General features: G+C 46.0%; 1 protein-coding gene across 1 annotated transcript in view; it reads right to left on the bottom strand.

Moving 5' to 3' along the window:
• LOC120046499 (tetratricopeptide repeat protein 7A-like) overlaps positions 1–17952 on the bottom strand; it is a 49947-nt gene that overhangs the window by 22706 nt on the left and 9289 nt on the right. The window contains exons 5-16 of the mRNA XM_038991784.1: positions 9289–9419; positions 9025–9149; positions 8163–8241; positions 7879–8048; positions 6826–6889; positions 6295–6432; positions 5608–5691; positions 4800–4904; positions 1743–1860; positions 1329–1386; positions 830–902; positions 533–693 (exon numbers count right to left, since the gene is read on the bottom strand). Of these exons, the coding sequence (XP_038847712.1) occupies positions 533–693; positions 830–902; positions 1329–1386; positions 1743–1860; positions 4800–4904; positions 5608–5691; positions 6295–6432; positions 6826–6889; positions 7879–8048; positions 8163–8241; positions 9025–9149; positions 9289–9419 (1306 nt within the window). The remainder of the gene's footprint in view (positions 1–532; positions 694–829; positions 903–1328; positions 1387–1742; positions 1861–4799; positions 4905–5607; positions 5692–6294; positions 6433–6825; positions 6890–7878; positions 8049–8162; positions 8242–9024; positions 9150–9288; positions 9420–17952) is intronic.

Raw genomic sequence — 17952 nt, 5'->3', positions numbered from 1 at the left:
CTGTGAAGAACATGTGTCTTAGATCATTATTGCAGACTCTAGGGTGAGGTGGCACTGCGAAATAATCAAAATAGCACGTGGCTTTCAAATATGCATATTCTTCTTATAGCAAGGCAACACCGTGGCACGGGCCAATTGCATGGTTGACTAATAATGTGTGTCTGTGGTTTATCATTACTGCATAATGTTGTCTGCTTCTCAGAGAGAGAGAGGGAGTACTGCAACTCCAACCTACATGGAAGAGTTGGGGTCAGTGCGGCAGTGTGAAAAGGGTAAGGGTGTGTGAGGGTAGACTCCTCAGCGCAGTGCGGATGCCTGGTCTGGCACATCTAAATAAGGCCTTCAGTGAGTGTGTGTGGCTCTGGTGAGGAGCTCAGACACCCTATCCCCACACAGAGGTCTGGGCCTGAGCCTCCAGAGCACCCGGCTGGGTGACACACACCAGAGTTAGTCTCACACTCGCTCACTCTCTAACTCACACTCACACTCTCACTCACACACAGTTCCATAATAGAGGAGAGTGGCGACCTACTTGAAGTTCTCAGGGTGTTGGCTGAGCGCTAGTGTGAGGGTTTCGAGGGCGTGTTGGTGGTGTTTCTGGGCACTAAGCAGAAGGGTCAGTAGGTGGAGGGAGTGCAGGTCGTCCCCACGCAGAGACAGAGCCACCTGCAGGGGATCCATGGCAGCTGCCACCTGCTCACACACACACATACCCACAGTGAATGGGTAGAGGAGAAACCGAAGGACAAGAGACACAGAAGATCCAAGATGGAGAACCACTATGAGGAGCCGTAATACAGTATATGTGTGTGTGCCAGTGCTGACTGACCTGGCGTACAAGAGCCAGCTGGAGAGACAGGTAGAGAGCAATCTTAGCATCATGGGGATCCATTGCATGGGCTCTTCAGAGGAGAGAGGTCACACTCAATGACAATGCAGAATAACACACAAACTGTAGTGTACGCTAACTATAAAAACAAACACACAGGTTAAGACCAACCTAGATTGACAGAATGGCCTTGTGGTTAGATTGTCCGCCCTGAGATTGGAAGGTTGGGAGTTTGATCCCCGGTTGAGTCATACAAAAGACTGTAAAAATGGGACCAGATGCGTCTCTGCTTGGCACTCAGCATTAAGGAGATAGATTGGGGGTAAGGCCCTGCGATAGACTAGCGTCCTGTCCAGGGGGTGTACTTGTACATCAAGCTGCCTCACGCTACAGAAACAGGAGCTAGGCTCCTGCTCCTATGAGCCGTTCTGAATTGCACAAGCCAAGCCTCGTGACAAAGGCTATTTACTTAGACGGACAGAGAGAGGTTGGTACGTACTTATGCAGATTTTGCAGTGCTCGTCTGTTGAACCCATCCCGATCAGCTTTCAGAGTGGCTGGAGAGAGATTAGGTACAGATGAACAAATCCATCAGTGGAAAACAAGGCATTTTGGGCGATATTTTCATGGTGGATTATAATGAGGTTTACGGTATTTATCGCAGTTCTGAATTCTGAAAATTTTAGTCGCCCTTTATGAGTACCAACTCATATTCATTCCTACACAATTCACCTCTGAATGAAATACTGCACAGGCGACGGGGAAGGCCAATTAAGAAAGTATGGATTATCAGGACAAGTGAGTTCAGTGGGTTCTCTCAGTGGCGGATTCCCGGTGAATCGGGACAAGGGCCACCGTTTGTTAGAGGAAACCAATCCTGCCTCGTAGAGCAGCTCATAGTGGTGTCTCTTACCGTCAGAGGCCTGCAGACTGCAGCACAGCCCCACAGTCAGGTATGCACGGGACAGGAACTCTGCAGCCTCCTCTCCCATGGACACCACACTCTGAGACAGGGCCTCAGCCTCCTCCAGCTATCACACACAGATACACGCAAAGATAACAGTCCGATGTGCTATGGGTCCCTAGAAGTACAGTGTCTAGTCTGCTGAAGTACTTACTAACCTTGTGAGCTCAACTGTGAACTCAAGTGTTTAAAGGCATGTTCAGTTGGTTTTCGGATTGTCTTGTTTAGTGAGCTTTTGTGTTTGTATAGTATAGAGCGTTTGTATAGTCTCAAGGGCTGTATCGTGGGCAGTGTGTGGTTAGTTTAAGGACACTGTAGATTCAGGTGAAGAACAGCGCACTAGAGTCCCCCGGCAAACAGTGCCAGACTGCAGTCAGTGTGGCTGAGCTGGGACGAGGTAAAAGCGTGTCACTCAGTGTGAGGTATGGGGAGGGGTCGGTGAATTGCCTTTGACACGGTGCCAGCAGAACAGCAGGACAGCTGCTTAGACTCTCCCTGACTACCCCCCCCCCCCCTTTACTCTCTCTTTCTATCTCTCCCCTCCCTCATCATCCTCCTCCTCATTCTCTATCCCTCTCTTTATCAGAATACAGACACTATCAACAAAGTTCCGTACAATAGAAAGAAAGAGAGCCATTGTGTTATTATGGGATATATATCCATTTGAATTGAGTTCCTTTTTGACAGTGTCCATTTTGATTTAAACAAAACATATTTGCCCATGGAAATGACTAAACATTTAGGAGATAAAGGTGCTCCTTTATTCAAGAGCATGTTGTGTCTCTACCGATGGCGGGCACAACACAAATGACCCAACTCAGATGATGTCAAATTAGGATCTAAGCTACAAACGGAGTTGACACGTTTTTAGATCATGTTTAATGACATAAATGTTGTTGCTTTTTTAAACTTTTTTTCTCCAAGACATTTTAAAATAGTTTGACAACCCTGCTTGTAAGCTTTTAAATTATGTCAATCTCAACAGTTTTCTTTATATTTTCCAGTGATTCATTAAAAAAATATATATTGTTTAATTCTAACATAAGATTATTCAAATATGCATTATTAAATGCTCCAGGGGTAATTTCCTTAGCATGTTTTTCTAGATTTAGAACATAAAACAACATTTAAAAAGCAAACATTATGCTTTAGGTCTAGCAAAGCAAATACTTCAAAAGTTTAAGCATACTGTACATTGTAGAACAGTTAAAAAAAAATATATCTGAATATTTACAACAACAAAAAAATCTTAAGGGGGTTAGCCATCAGTGACGGAATTGACAAGCCACTGACAGAGTTGACAGAAGATACTCAAAACAGACATATTTTTGCCTCTAAAAATACAAGTTCAATACAAACATTTGTAAGATATGGAAAACGATTCATTTTCAAATCTCCAATAAAAACATAACTATTCTAATAGAACTTTTAGCAGGGAGTGTCTACCAGAGTTGTTGCCAGAGAACTTAATGTTCATTTCTCTACCATAAGCCGCCTTCAACATCGTTTTAGAGAATTTGGCAGTACGTCCAACTGGCCTCACAACAGCAGACCACGTGTAACCATGCCAGCACAGGACCTCCACATCTGGCTTCTTCACCTGCGGGACCATCTGAGACCAGCCACATGCACAGCTGATGAAACTGTGGGATTGCACAACCGAGGAATTTCTGCACAAACTGTCAGAAACCGTCTCAGGAAGCTCATCTGCGTGCTCGTCGTCATCAACAGGGTCTTGACCTGACTGCAGTTTGGCATCGTAACCGACTTCAGTGGGCAAAATGCTCGCTCACCTTCGATTGCCACTGACACACTGGAGAAATGTGCTCTTCATGGATACATCTCAGTTTCAACTGTACTGGGCAGACAGTGTGTATGGCGTCGTGTGGGCGAGTGGTTTTCTGATGTCAATGTTGTGAACGGAGTACCCCATGGTGGCAGTGGGGTTATGGTACAACGGACACAATTGCATTTTATCGATGGCAATTTGAATGCACAGAGATACCGTGACAAGATCCTAAGGCCCATTGTCGTGTCATTCATCCGCCGCCATCACCTCATGTTTCAACATGATAATGCACAGCCCCACGTTGCAAGGATCTGTACACAATTCCTGGAAGCTGAAAATGTCCCAGTTCTTCCATGGCCTGCATACTCTCCAGACTTGTCACCCATTGAGCATGTTTGGGATGCTCTGGATCGACGTGTACGACAGCTTGTTCCAGTTCCCGCCAATATCCAGCAACTTCGCACAGCCACTCTATTCCTAGTCATGTAATAGGGCCTAATTAGGGCCTCATTTATTTATTTAAATTGATTGATTTCCTTATATGAACTGTAACTCAGTAAAATCTTAGAAATTGTTGCATGTTGCATTTATATTTTTGTTCAGCATAATAATATTGAAGAAAATTGGAAAATCCTGAAAACAAATATTTTCCCTTATTAAACTCCCTAAATGTAATTTTTACAATCAAATAATGCAACAAAAATCATATATATTTCTTTCAACTATAAAAATAACGTTCCCCAGTCGGACACAAATCCCTATTGGTCACTCCACTCCTACCAACTAGGGGTCAAAGACACTCGAATGACTCTAGTCCCAAAGTCCCAGACAATACAGTGCAAATGTGTAGTTCCTAGGTCGGTGAAAGGGTCAAGATGTGTGTAATTTGTTGCTCTTTGGTCCCATAGTATCCTATTGTGATTATGGCTGTAAGCTCCTTAGTCTCCCTATCCACCTCTGATCTCTAGCCCCTCTGTTGCCATGCCACCATGCGTCTCCTAATCCTACACTACCCCCCTCCTGGATCAACAACAGGCCCGGCATTGCTAGGCTGGTTATCACAGTGGTTGGGCGGAGGTGGGCGTTCGTGTGGAGCGCTGTTATGTAATAATGGTTGCAGCGATTCTGAATGGTGACCGACTGCCTGTATGGATGGTATGCATAGCATGTAGTGTAAAGGTATCGTCAAATAGAGAGAGACTGTGTGTGTCATTCACCCAATGCAGTTGGCCGATGCAGACTTTGGCGGCCAACATGGGCAGTGAGGGGTCCTCGGGTCTCATCCTGGCACACTCCTTGAGCACAGACACGGCACCCACACCCTGTAAAACACAGGCACACACACATGGTCACTGACACATCGAGAAAAGTCGTCACACACACACACACACACAGACTCATGCTTACGCACACTCTCCTACAGCAGTGACAGAGACAAACTAGTCTACTGATATAACAGGAGCATAGATCACACACATATTTACTTTCCGTATAGAATAACACAGAAAGGGAGTCATATAGGTAATTCATCAATGCACTACACACACACAAACTCTCTCTCGCTCCCTCACACACACTCTCTCTCGCTCCCTCACACACACACTCTCTCGCTCCCTCACACACACAGCTGGCCCTAAATAGAAGCAGATCCGACGACACTGAGGCCCCCCCCCCCATCCTTATAGGGAGCAGCCTATTTCCAGAGTTCTGCATTGATCTGCGGTGTCACCTCATCCTGCAGGCAGCCAGGCTAGGGAGGAGATCAATTCTCCTGTTTCACTCGGGAGGGTTCCAGATCTTTCTATCTGTCACACTCCTCATCTTTCGTTATCACTCAGTCCTTCTGGTTCACGCATTCTACTGATTAACGCACACACAACCTCACAGCAACATTTAGAGGATGAGTGATTACATATGCTTGCGAGCAGGTAGTAGTGCCAGATTAGAGTAGGATGGTGTGTGTGTGCGCGCGGAGGGGGGGGGGGGGGGGGGGGGGCGTGTGAAAAGATATGTCGATGAGCTCACCTTCCCACACGCCATGAGTGACAAGCCCAACTGGTGCCAGAGGTGGAACTCATTAAATGAGAACTTCATGGCCCGCTCCAGACACTGGAGGACACACACACACACACACACACACACACACACACACACACACACACACACACACACACACACACACACACACACACACAGATGCATTTGAGATATCAACCCACATTGTTGAAGGAGAGTGAGGTTTAGATGAGGGTTAGATGTTCATTTGACTAGCGGCCCACACCATGACACCTATGAGAGGAACGACGTCAGTCAGGCAGACAGACATAACCAGCGGCTTGTTGTTAGCAAGACTAGTGGTACCATGCGTGGCCCCAACACGTGAGAGGGTTCACCTGTCTGGCCTAGTGAGGCAGTGCTCAATCTCATTCACCTGGAGAGAAAAACGCTGCCAACCTGAACGTAAAGAGAGAGAAGCCTGGGTAAGCTAGAGAGAGAGAGAGAGAGAGAGAGAAAAAGGAGAGAAATAGAGAAAGAGGGTGAGAGAGACAGAGATTCTCTTAGAGAAAGAGCGAGAGAGTCCCTAAACCTGCTCGAAAGTGTACGACACAACAAGGGCACGAAACAGTTGTCGGAGGCAAATCTTTCCCTTCACACTGTGTAGCTAGTTAGGTTTTAGTACTTTGGCCTCCAGTGTTTTCGAGGCAGGCTTACCTCAGACAGCATGGCATACTGCCCCCTCCTGGCCATGCCGATGCTCAGCAGGTCGTAGACAGAGGTGGCGTCCTGCAAACTGGTCTCCCGCTCCTCCTTATGGTCGGGGGCTCGGCTGATGACTGCGTCTCCGCTGGCCTATAGGAGGCGGGGGGGGGGGGGGGGGGGGGGGGATCACATAGCTGTCTAGGATCCGATTCATACCAAGACTGTTGCGGTAGAAGGCCTATGAAGTGGCTTAATCTGCTGGTGTCCTTTCCTTCACCTGTATAGACAGGACTAGCGAAAGCAGACAGACAGACAGACAGACAGACAGACAGACAGACAGACAGACAGACAGACAGACAGACAGACAGACAGACAGACAGACAGACAGACAGAGAGAGAGAGAGAGAGAGAGAGAGAGACACAGAGAGACAGAGAGAAACACAGAGAGACAGAGAGAAACACAGAGAGACACAGAGAGACACAGAGAGACACAGAGAGACACAGCGAGAGAGAGAGAGAGAGAGAGAGAGATATATGTCTCACCGTAGACTCTGTGATGAGCAGCAGGAGCACAGCCTCCTCAACCACATCCTGGGGACAGAAGACGCTGCAGGGAAACACAGGAAACGTGAGCAGGAAGTGACACGTCACGCAACTGCCCCGCGCCATAGCTGGATCGCAGGGAGCGTCCTGTTTCTACTTCACCTGCTCTGGTGATATAACACAACCCTCCGACTAACCCGACAGTATCACAGTACGCCACTCTCTCCGGTGTCTCTCACGCGCACGCGTATAGTACACGCGTACACGTTTGTGCACGTGCTCGTCTTAACTTCCCTCTGGCTGAGCCCATGACGTACCAACTAAAGATACAATTGCAAGATACTACCAGGGCACTTCTAAACAAGTAACCCATGACAACGAATCTGCAATTGATTTCCCTGAGTGCATTCTCACTCGTGCATGTTGTCTGGGGTGTAGGGTTTGATATCGTCTTGAGGATAACGCAGACCCATAAGATCATATCGTAGAGATGGCGGAACGGCCAAAGGTAAGTCACTGACAAAGCCTTTGAAGTTCGACAATTTGCATGGGAGACGTAGCCGAATAGAAATGGAGGCTCTTGGAGCCTTGGGGGGAAAAAAAGCCAATGGAAGTGTGAACGCAACGTACAGTACGTGTGCTTCTATAGGAGAGGTGGCTGAAGTATACCATTGATCACCGAGCACTATAGTAGCATGGATAAATGCCTTAGCCGCAGAGCTCCTAGCCAATACGAGGTCAGAAAGTGGCGAGAACAAGTTATGTTCCATGTGTGGGTTTTGTATCACTGGAACAGTGGACGCCTGGGCCTCTAGGGAGGCCTGTCTTTGACCGTATTGATGCTCTGGGGCTATTTAAGCTCAACGGTTCAGTAGGAGTACACACAACCCCACTGTAGGGGAATGTGAGCTAATCTCTCAAGCCAGTGCTAATGTTGAATGGGGATTGAGTAATACCAGTGGATTAATGGGACTACACATGAAGGAGAGAAAGGGAGGGAGAGAGAGAGAGAGAGAGAGAGGGGAAGGAAGGAAATAGGTAGGAGGTATCGACCTGTCAGTACTGTAGCGTTGGGGTTGTTTGGGAGAGGGGTACATGGCATCCTTTGGGCCGGCGTTCCCTTCTCTCTGCAGCCAGGCGGAGGGTGGGAGAGACATGGGCGCCCAGTAGCTGTCCTCACTCACCGAGCTCAGCAACACCTCAGCCAGCTTCCGCGCTGCAGCCTACGAGACACGTTTAACGTAACGTAACGCCACAGAACACGACTAGGATTTAACTAGAGCCAGGACCGTTTTCCTGACTTTTTCCTGACGTAAACATAAAATACATATCCTCACCTTCCTGAAGCTCTGGGAGCCCCGAGACTCCACCACCCTGAGGACCCTGCGCAGCTGGTGGGCTCCCTGGGCCAGGTGCCTGACAGACAGACATGCGGACAGACAGACAGATGGACAGACATGCGGACAGACATGCGGACAGACAGACAGACAAATACACAGACAGGCAGACAGACAGCCGCGTCAATGAAACAAGTCAAACAGCTGAGCTGACAGCGACAAAGGCCTCGCAAAGTGAGAATGATGTCGAACGGGGATTGAGACGCGTCAGCGGATTGACGCCCTTTTCTTCTCTCTGAAGAAAATGGCGCCGACAGATAGGGCAGCCATGCTCCTAGCTCCTAGGCAACTTTGCAGTACGCTAACAGAATATGTAGACGATTAGGACAACACAGATAACATAACATGAAAAGAAACAGGTGAGTATGACACAGTCCCAACAGACATACCAGTGAGCGAGGTGAGAGTGATGGACTAAACACGTGGGTATTATACGGGTAAGGATGAGAGGAGTGAGATATCATATGGGTAAATCTAAGACAGCATCAGTCCCATTCTGTTCCTACATTGTTAATCATCCCTTCAAATCTGTGATAGGGATAAATAGTGTTTTCGCACACATGTCCACCTGTTCTCAAGCCTGGGGGGGTTATTCAGAGCGGTTCCACCTAAGTATAAATGAGTGGAGCTCAATCGTGCCACTACAAGCAATAACTCTGTCCTATCTGAGGTGCAATACTGACACCTACTGGTCAAAAACAAAAGTGCCACTCACTGTTGCTGAAATCACAATGCACTGTTCCAGAGCGGAAGAGGCAAAGCCTCCACCATCTTCGACTGCTCTACTGGGCCATTGACTCACCCCCTATGCAGCAGGCACAGGTATGCACTCTGTAGAGCCGCCTGCTGGAAGAAGCCCAGGTCAATGTCCAGTGGTGGAGGGGCCAAACTGGTCTTAGCTGCTTTAGAACTAGGGTTGACCACCATCTGCTAATACAACAGTAAAAACTTCAGTTGGTAAACACATATACCAAGTAGTTTTGTGCTGCTTTTCATCATGAAATAACATGCATTATCTGCAATGGGGGTAGAAACACCCAACAAAAACACACACAGACACACACACCTTATCGAGTTCTTGCAGGTAAACAAGAGAGGTGTCACAGGCCCTCAGGTAGCAGGAAAGACATTCCTCCTCTCTCTCAGACAGACGGACACGGGAGGCAGCTGACACTGCCTGGTGGTCCAGGGACAGGCCTGAGAGAGAGATAGAGAGAGAGAAAAAGAGTCAGAAAGAGTCCGAAAGAGAGTGAGAAAGAGAGTCAGAGAGAGAGAGAGAGAGAGAAAGAGAGTCAGAGAGAGAGAGAAAGAGAGAGAGACAGACAGACAGACAGACAGACAGACAGACAGACAGACAGACAGACAGACAGACAGACAGACAGACAGACAGACAGACAGAGACAGAACGTTTTTTAGTTAGGTGATGCATTTGACACTGAAAACAAATAATACTGTTGCTGGTAGGAAGACGCCAGTTTGTTTAGTATGGATAATGTGACATTTCGAGACAGTCAGTAGATGGCTGGAGGGGGAATGCGGTTACTGGCATAAATAAATAGAGTGAGAGGAGACCTCCAGGACTGCAGGGCGGTAGGGAGGACAAGACCAGACGCCAGCCTTAATCAAATAAGGAGCAGCTGCCAATAGACAATATCTCATCTAACAAATATTCCTATCGCATAACATTCCCTAAACAATATCATGGAAACTTTGAAAAGATGTTGAGAAACTATGCAATGTCAAACCTTTTACATAGTTGAGTGATTCCCATCAGGTCTTCTCTCTCTTAAGCACTCTTTACTTTGAACATATTGGCTTGACTCTAGTATTGTTCTACTAACATTACTTATAGTCCATTATGGTTCATTAAATGATAGACCTCAACAAGGCTACTTCATGAATTCTTCCCTTCAATTTAAGCAGCAGACACTGTGATGACGTCAATGTGTCAATGGCCAGGAAGCAATGACTCCTTGAATGTAATGAATCTCATGATGATGAGTGATGCTTATCAAACACAATTACCCAGACATGGACCAGCAGTGTGCTGTGACAATGGACAATGCCCTCTGTTTAACTGTGTGTGTGTGTGTGTGTGTGTGTGTGTGTGTGTGTGTGTGTGTGTGTGTGTGTGTTGCGTGTGCAAGTGCAAACCATCCTCACCACAAATTCTGATGACAGACACTCACTACCCTAGGAACACAATCTGATTAGTTCCAGTCCAACTATATATAAAGGGTTCCCTACAGCACTGTTTCCCAACTCCGGTCCTCAAGTACCCACAAACATACACAATTATGTTGTATACACGGACAAACACACCTCAATCAACTCATCTTACAGTATTTCGCAAATTCGGTCCTCAGGACCCCAAGGGGTTCAAGTTTTGGTTTTTGCCCTAACACTACACAGCTGATTCTAATAATTAAAGATGAATGATTACTTGATTATTTGAATCAGCTGTGTAGTGCTAGGGAAAAAAACTAACACTTCACCCTTTAGAGTCGCGAAGACCAAGTTGCGGAAACTCTGCCAAGGGCTTGATGATTAGTTGACAAGTTGAATCCGGTGTGCTTGTCTGGGGCTACAAAAATATACTGTTGGGGGTACCCGAGGACTGGAGATGGTAAACACTGCTCTAGAGACAGCTTTATTGAATTACTTAGACTAAATTCTGAATAGGCTCCCGTTATATTTGTAACCACTGCTGAAACCAGGAACTGATTTGGGTTGTGGAACAAACAGACACAAAGACACACACATAACATTAACTATCCTGTTGCCTAGTCACTTTACCCCTAACTATGTGTATTGTAAATATTTACCTCAATTCCTCGTATACCTCCACATCGACTCGGTACTGGTACCCCATGTATATAGCCAAGTTATTGTTACTCATTATGTATTTATTCCAAGGCAGTACCCACTGTTCCCCGGGCGCCGAAGACGTGGATGTCGATTAAGGCAGCCCCCCGCACCTCTCTGATTCAGAGGGGTTGGGTTAAATGGGTATGTCACACCCTGGCCTTAGTTATCTTTGTTTTCTTTATTATTTTAGTTAGGTCAGGGTGTGACATGGGGGATGTATGTGTTTTGTATTGTCTAGGGGTTTTTGTATGTTTATGGGGCAGTGTTCAGTCTAGGTGTATGTATGTCTATGGTTGCCTAAATTGGTTCTCAATTAGAGACAGCTGTCTATCGTTGTCTCTGATTGGGAACCATATTTAGGCAGCCATATTCATTAGGTAGTTCGTGGGTGATTGTCTATGTCTTTACGTTAGTTGCTTGTGTCTGCACTTTCGTTTTATAGCTTCACGGTCGTTTGTTGTTTTGTATAGTTTGTCAGTGTTCGTTTCGTTTTCATCTTCAATAAAAGAAGATGTATTGTTATCACGCTGCGCCTTGGTCCTCCTCTCTTCCACAATGTTACGACGATCGTGACAGAATCACCCACCAAACCAGGACCAAGCAGCGTGATACAAGGCAGCAGCGGCGATCGCAGGACTATTGGAATTGGGAGGAAATTCTGGACGGCGGAGGACCCTGGGCACAACCTGGAGAATATCGCCGCCCTCGTGAAGAGCTGGAGGCAGCTAAAGCCGAGAGGCGGTGGTATGAGGAGGCAGCACGGAAGTGCGGCTGGAAGCCAGAGAGGCAGCACCAAAAATGTATTGGGGGGGGGGGCTCTCGGGGAGTGTGGCAAAGTCAGGTAGGAAACCTGCGCCAACTCCTCGTGCTTACCGTGGAGAGCGGGAGTACGGGCAGACACCGTGTTATGCGGAAGAGCGCAAGGTGTCTCTTGTACGTGTACATAGCCCGGTGAGGTTCATCCCAGCTCCTCATATCGGCCGGGCTAGAGTGGGCATCGAGCCAGGTGCCATGGAGCCGGCTCAACGCATCTGGTCTCCAGTGCGTCTCCTCGGGCCGGCGTACATGGCACCAGCCTTACGCATGGTGTCCCCGGTTCGCCAGCACAGCCCAGTGCGGGGTATTCCACCTCGCCGCACTGGCCTGGCTACGGGGAGCATTCAACCAGGTAAGGTTGGGCAGGCTCGGTGCTCAAGAGCTCCAGTACGCCTTCACGGTCCGGTCTATCCGGTGCCACCTCCTCGCCCCAGCCCATTACCACCAGTGCCAACACCACACACCAAGCCTCCTGTGCGTCTCCAGAATCCTGTACGTCCTGTTGCTGCTCCCCGCACTAGCCTTGAGGTGCGTGTCCTTAGCCCGGTACCACCAGTTCCGGCACCATGCACCAGGCTTACTGTGCGCCTCAGCAGGCCAGAATCTGCTGTCTGCCCAGCGCCGCCCATCTGCCCAGCGCCGCCTGCGCTGCCCGTCTGCCCAGCTCCGTCTGAGCTGCCCGTCTGCCCAGCGCCGTCTGAGCTGCCCGTCTGCCCAGCGCCATCTGAGCTGCCCGTCTGTCCTGAGCCTTCAAAGCCGCCCGTCTGTCCTGAGCCTTCAAAGCCGCCCGTCTGTATTGAGCTTTCAGAGCCGTCCATCAGTCAGGAGCCGCTAGAGCCGTCCGTCAGTCAGGAGCCGCTAGAGCCGTCCGTCAGTCAGGAGCCGCTAGAGCCGTCCGTCAGTCAGGAGCCGCTAGAGCCGTCCGTCAGTCAGGAGCTGCCAGAGCCGCCCGTCAGTCAGGAGCTACCAGAGCCGCCCGTCAGTCAGGAGCTACCAGAGCCGCCCGCCAGTCAGGAGCTGCCAGACCCGCCCGCCAGTCAGGAGCTGCCAGACCCGCCCGCCAGTCAGGAGCTGCCAGACCCGCCCGCCAGTCAGGAGCTGCCAGAGCCGCCCGCCAGTCAGGAGCTGCCAGAGCCGCCCGCCAGTCAGGAGCTGCCTGAGCTGTCCGCCAGTCAGGAGCTCCCTGAGCTGCCCCTCAGTCCGGAGCTGCCCCTCAGTCCGGAGCTGCCCCTCAGTCCGGAGCTGCCCCTCAGTCCGGAGCTGCCCCTCCGTCCAGAGGCGCCCCTCCGTCCAGAGGCGCCCCTCCGTCCAGTGGGGTTAATTTGGAGGGTTGCCGTTAAGAGGAGGCCACGAAAGCGGGGATTGACTATGGTGGGTTGGGGTCCACGTCCCGCACCCGAGCCGCCGCCGTGAGAAGGCCCACCCGGACCCTCCCTTCTGTGTCAGGTTTTACGGCCTTTGGGGGGGGGGGGGGGGTACTGTCACACCCTGGCCTTAGTTATCTTTGTTTTCTTTATTATTTTAGTTAGGTCAGGGTGTGACATGGGGGATGTATGTGTTTTGTATTGTCTAGGGTTTTTTGTATGTTTATGGGGCAGTGTTCAGTCTAGGTGTATGTATGTCTATGGTTGCCTAGATTGGTTCTCAATTAGAGACAGCTGTCTATCGTTGTCTCTGATTGGGAACCATATTTAGGCAGCCATATTCATTAGGTAGTTCGTGGGTGATTGTCTATGTCTTTACGTTAGCTGCTTGTGTCTGCACTTTCGTTTTATAGCTTCACGGTCGTTTGTTGTTTTGTATAGTTTGTCAGTGTTCGTTTCGTTTTCGTCTTCAATAAAAGAAGATGTATTGTTATCACGCTGCGCCTTGGTCCTCCTCTCTTCCACAATGTTACGACGATCGTGACAGGGGAAGACACATTTCAGTTGAATGCATTCAGTTGTACAACTGACTAGGTGTCCCCCTTTCCTTTCCTTTCTTTCACAGCCTAAAGGAGAACATGTATGTATGTATGTATGTATGTATGTATGGAGACACTGATCTACATTCATATAAACATACCTGGGGCATGGAGACACTGATCTATATTCATATAAACATACCTGGGGCATGGAGACACTGATCTATATTCATATAAACATACCTGGGGTATGGAGACACTGATCTATATTCATATAAACATACCTGGGGTATGGGGATACTGATCTTTACTCACATAAACATATACCTGCGGTATGGAGATACTGATCTATATTCATATAAACATACCTGGGGTATGGAGACACTGATCTACATTCATATAAACATACCTGGGGTATGGAGATACTGATCTACATTCATATAAACACACCTGGGGTATGGAGATACTGATCTATATTCATATAAACATACCTGGGGTATGGAGACACTGATCTACATTCATATAAACACACCTGGGGTATGGAGATACTGATCTATATTCATATAAACATACCTGGGGTATGGAGACACTGATCTACATTCATATAAACATACCTGGGGTATGGAGATACTGATCTACATTCATATAAACACACCTGGGGTATGGAGATACTGATCTATATTCATATAAACATACCTGGGGTATGGAGAAACTTATCTACATTCATATAAACATACCTAGGGTATGGAAACACTGATCTATATTCATATAAACATACCTGGGTTATGGAGACACTGATCTATATTCATATAAACATACCTGGGGTATGGAGATACTGATCTATATTCATATAAACATACCTGGGGTATGGAGACACTGATCTACATTCATATAAACATACCTGGGTTATGGAGACACTGATCTATATTCATATAAACATACCTGGGGTATGGAGACACTGATCTATATTCATATAAACATACCTGGGGTATGGAGACACTGATCTACATTCATATAAACACACCTGGGGTATGGAGACACTGATCTATATTCATATAAACATACCTGGGGTATGGAGACACTGATCTACAGTCATATAAACATACCTGGGGCATGGAGACACTGATCTATATTCATATAAACATACCTGGGGTATGGAAACACTGATCTATATACATATAAATACACCTGGGGTATGGAGACACTGATCTATATTCATAAAAACATACATGGGGTATGGAGACACTGATCTACATTCATATAAGCATACCTGGGGTATGGAGATACTGATCTATATTCATATAAACATACCTGGGGTATGGAGATACTGATCTATATTCATATAAACATACCTGGGGTATGGAGATACTCATCTACATTCATATAAACATACCTGGGGTATGGAGACACTGATCTACATTCATATAAACATACCTGGGGTATGGTAACACTGATCTATATTCATATAAACATACCTGGGTTATGGAGACACTGATCTTCATTCATATAAACATACCTGGGGTATGGAGATACTGATCTATATTCATATAAACATACCTGGGGTATGGAGATACTGATCTATATTCATATAAACATACCTGGGGTATGGAGATACTGATCTATATTCATATAAACATACCTGGGGTATGGAGATACTGATCTACATTCATATAAACATACCTGGGGTATGGAGACACTGATCTATATTCATATAAACATACCTGGGGTATGGAGACACTGATCTACATTCATATAAACATACCTGGGGTATGGAGATACTGATCTATATTCATAGAAACATACCTGGGGTATGGAGACACTGATCTACATTCATATAAACATACCTGGGGTATGGAGACACTGATCTATATTCATAGAAACATACCTGGGGTATGGAGATACTGATCTATATTCATATAAACATACCTGGGGTATGGAGATACTGATCTATATTCATATAAACATACCTGGGGTATGGAGATACTGATCTATATTCATATAAACATACCTGGGGTATGGAGACACTGATCTACATTCATATAAACATACCTGGGGTATGGAGACACTGATCTATATTCATAGAAACATACCTGGGGTATGGAGATACTGATCTATATTCATAGAAACATACCTGGGGTATGGAGACACTGATCTACATTCATATAAACATACCTGGGGTATGGAGACACTGATCTACATTCATATAAACATACCTGGGGTATGGAAACACTGATCTATATTCATATAAACACACCTGGGGTATGGAGACACTGATCTATATTCATATAAACATACCTGGGGAATGGATATACTGATCTACATTCATATAAACACACCTGGGGTATGGAGACAATGATCTATATTCATATAAACACACCTGGGGAATGGATATACTGATCTACATTCATATAAACACACCTGGGGTATGGAGACACTGATCTACATTCATATAAACATACCTGGGGTATGGAAACACTGATCTATATTCATATAAACATACCTGGGGAATGGATATACTGATCTACATTCATATAAACACACCTGGGGCATGGAGACACTGATCTACATTCATATAAACATACCTGGGGCATGGAGACACTGATCTATATTCTTAGAAACATACCTGGGGTATGGAGATACTGATCTATATTCATATAAACACACCTGGGGTATGGAGACACTGATCTATATTCATAAAAACATACCTGGGGTATGGAGAAACTGATCTATATTCATATAAACGTACCTGGGTTATGGAGACACTGATCTATATTCATATAAACATACCTGGGGTATGGAGATACTGATCTATATTCATATAAACATACCTGGGGTATGGAGACACTGATCTACATTCATATAAACATACCTGGGGAATGGATATACTGATCTACATTCATATAAACATACTGGGGTATGGAAACACTGATCTATATTCATATAAACATACCTGGGGAATGGATATACTGATCTACATTCATATAAACATACCTGGGGTATGGAAACACTGATCTACATTCATATAAACACACCTGGGGTATGGAGACACTGATCTACATTCATAGAAACATACCTGGTGCATGGAGACACTGATCTATATTCATATAAACATACCTGGGGTATGGAGATACTGATCTACAGTCATATAAACATACCTGGGGCATGGAGACACTGATCTATATTCATATAAACATACCTGGGGTATGGAGACACTGATCTATATTCATATAAATACACCTGGGGTATGGAGACACTGATCTATATTCATAAAAACATACCTGGGGTATGGAGAAACTGATCTATATTCATAAAAACATACATGGGGTATGGAGACACTGATCTACATTCATATAAGCATACCTGGGGTATGGAGATACTGATCTATATTCATATAAACATACCTGGGGTATGGAGAAACTTATCTACATTCATATAAACATACCTAGGGTATGGAAACACTGATCTATATTCATATAAACATACCTGGGGTATGGAGATACTGATCTATATTCATATAAACATACCTGGGGTATGGAGATACTGATCTATATTCATATAAACATACCTGGGGTATGGAGATACTGATCTATATTCACATAAACATACCTGGGGTATGGAGACACTGATCTACATTCATATAAACATACCTGGGGTATGGAAACACTGATCTATATTAATATAAACATACCTGGGGTATGGAGATACTGATCTATATTCATATAAACATACCTGGGGTATGGAGATACTGATCTACATTCATATAAACATACCTGGGGTATGGAGATACTGATCTATATTCATATAAACATACCTGGGGTATGGAGATACTGATCTATATTCACATAAACATACCTGGGGTATGGAGACACTGATCTACATTCATATAAACATACCTGGGGTATGGAGATACTGATCTATATTCATATAAACATACCTGGGGTATGGAGATACTGATCTATATTCACATAAACATACCTGGGGTATGGAGACACTGATCTACATTCATATAAACATACCTGGGGTATGGAGATACTGATCTATATTCATATAAACATACCTGGGGTATGGAGATAGTGATCTATATTCACATAAACATACCTGGGGTATGGAGACACTGATCTACATTCATATTAACATACCTGG

Source organism: Salvelinus namaycush, chromosome 4, assembly GCF_016432855.1.
Source record: "Salvelinus namaycush isolate Seneca chromosome 4, SaNama_1.0, whole genome shotgun sequence".
Lineage (NCBI taxonomy): Eukaryota > Metazoa > Chordata > Actinopteri > Salmoniformes > Salmonidae > Salvelinus > Salvelinus namaycush.
This window is presented reverse-complemented; position numbering and strand designations above follow the sequence as displayed.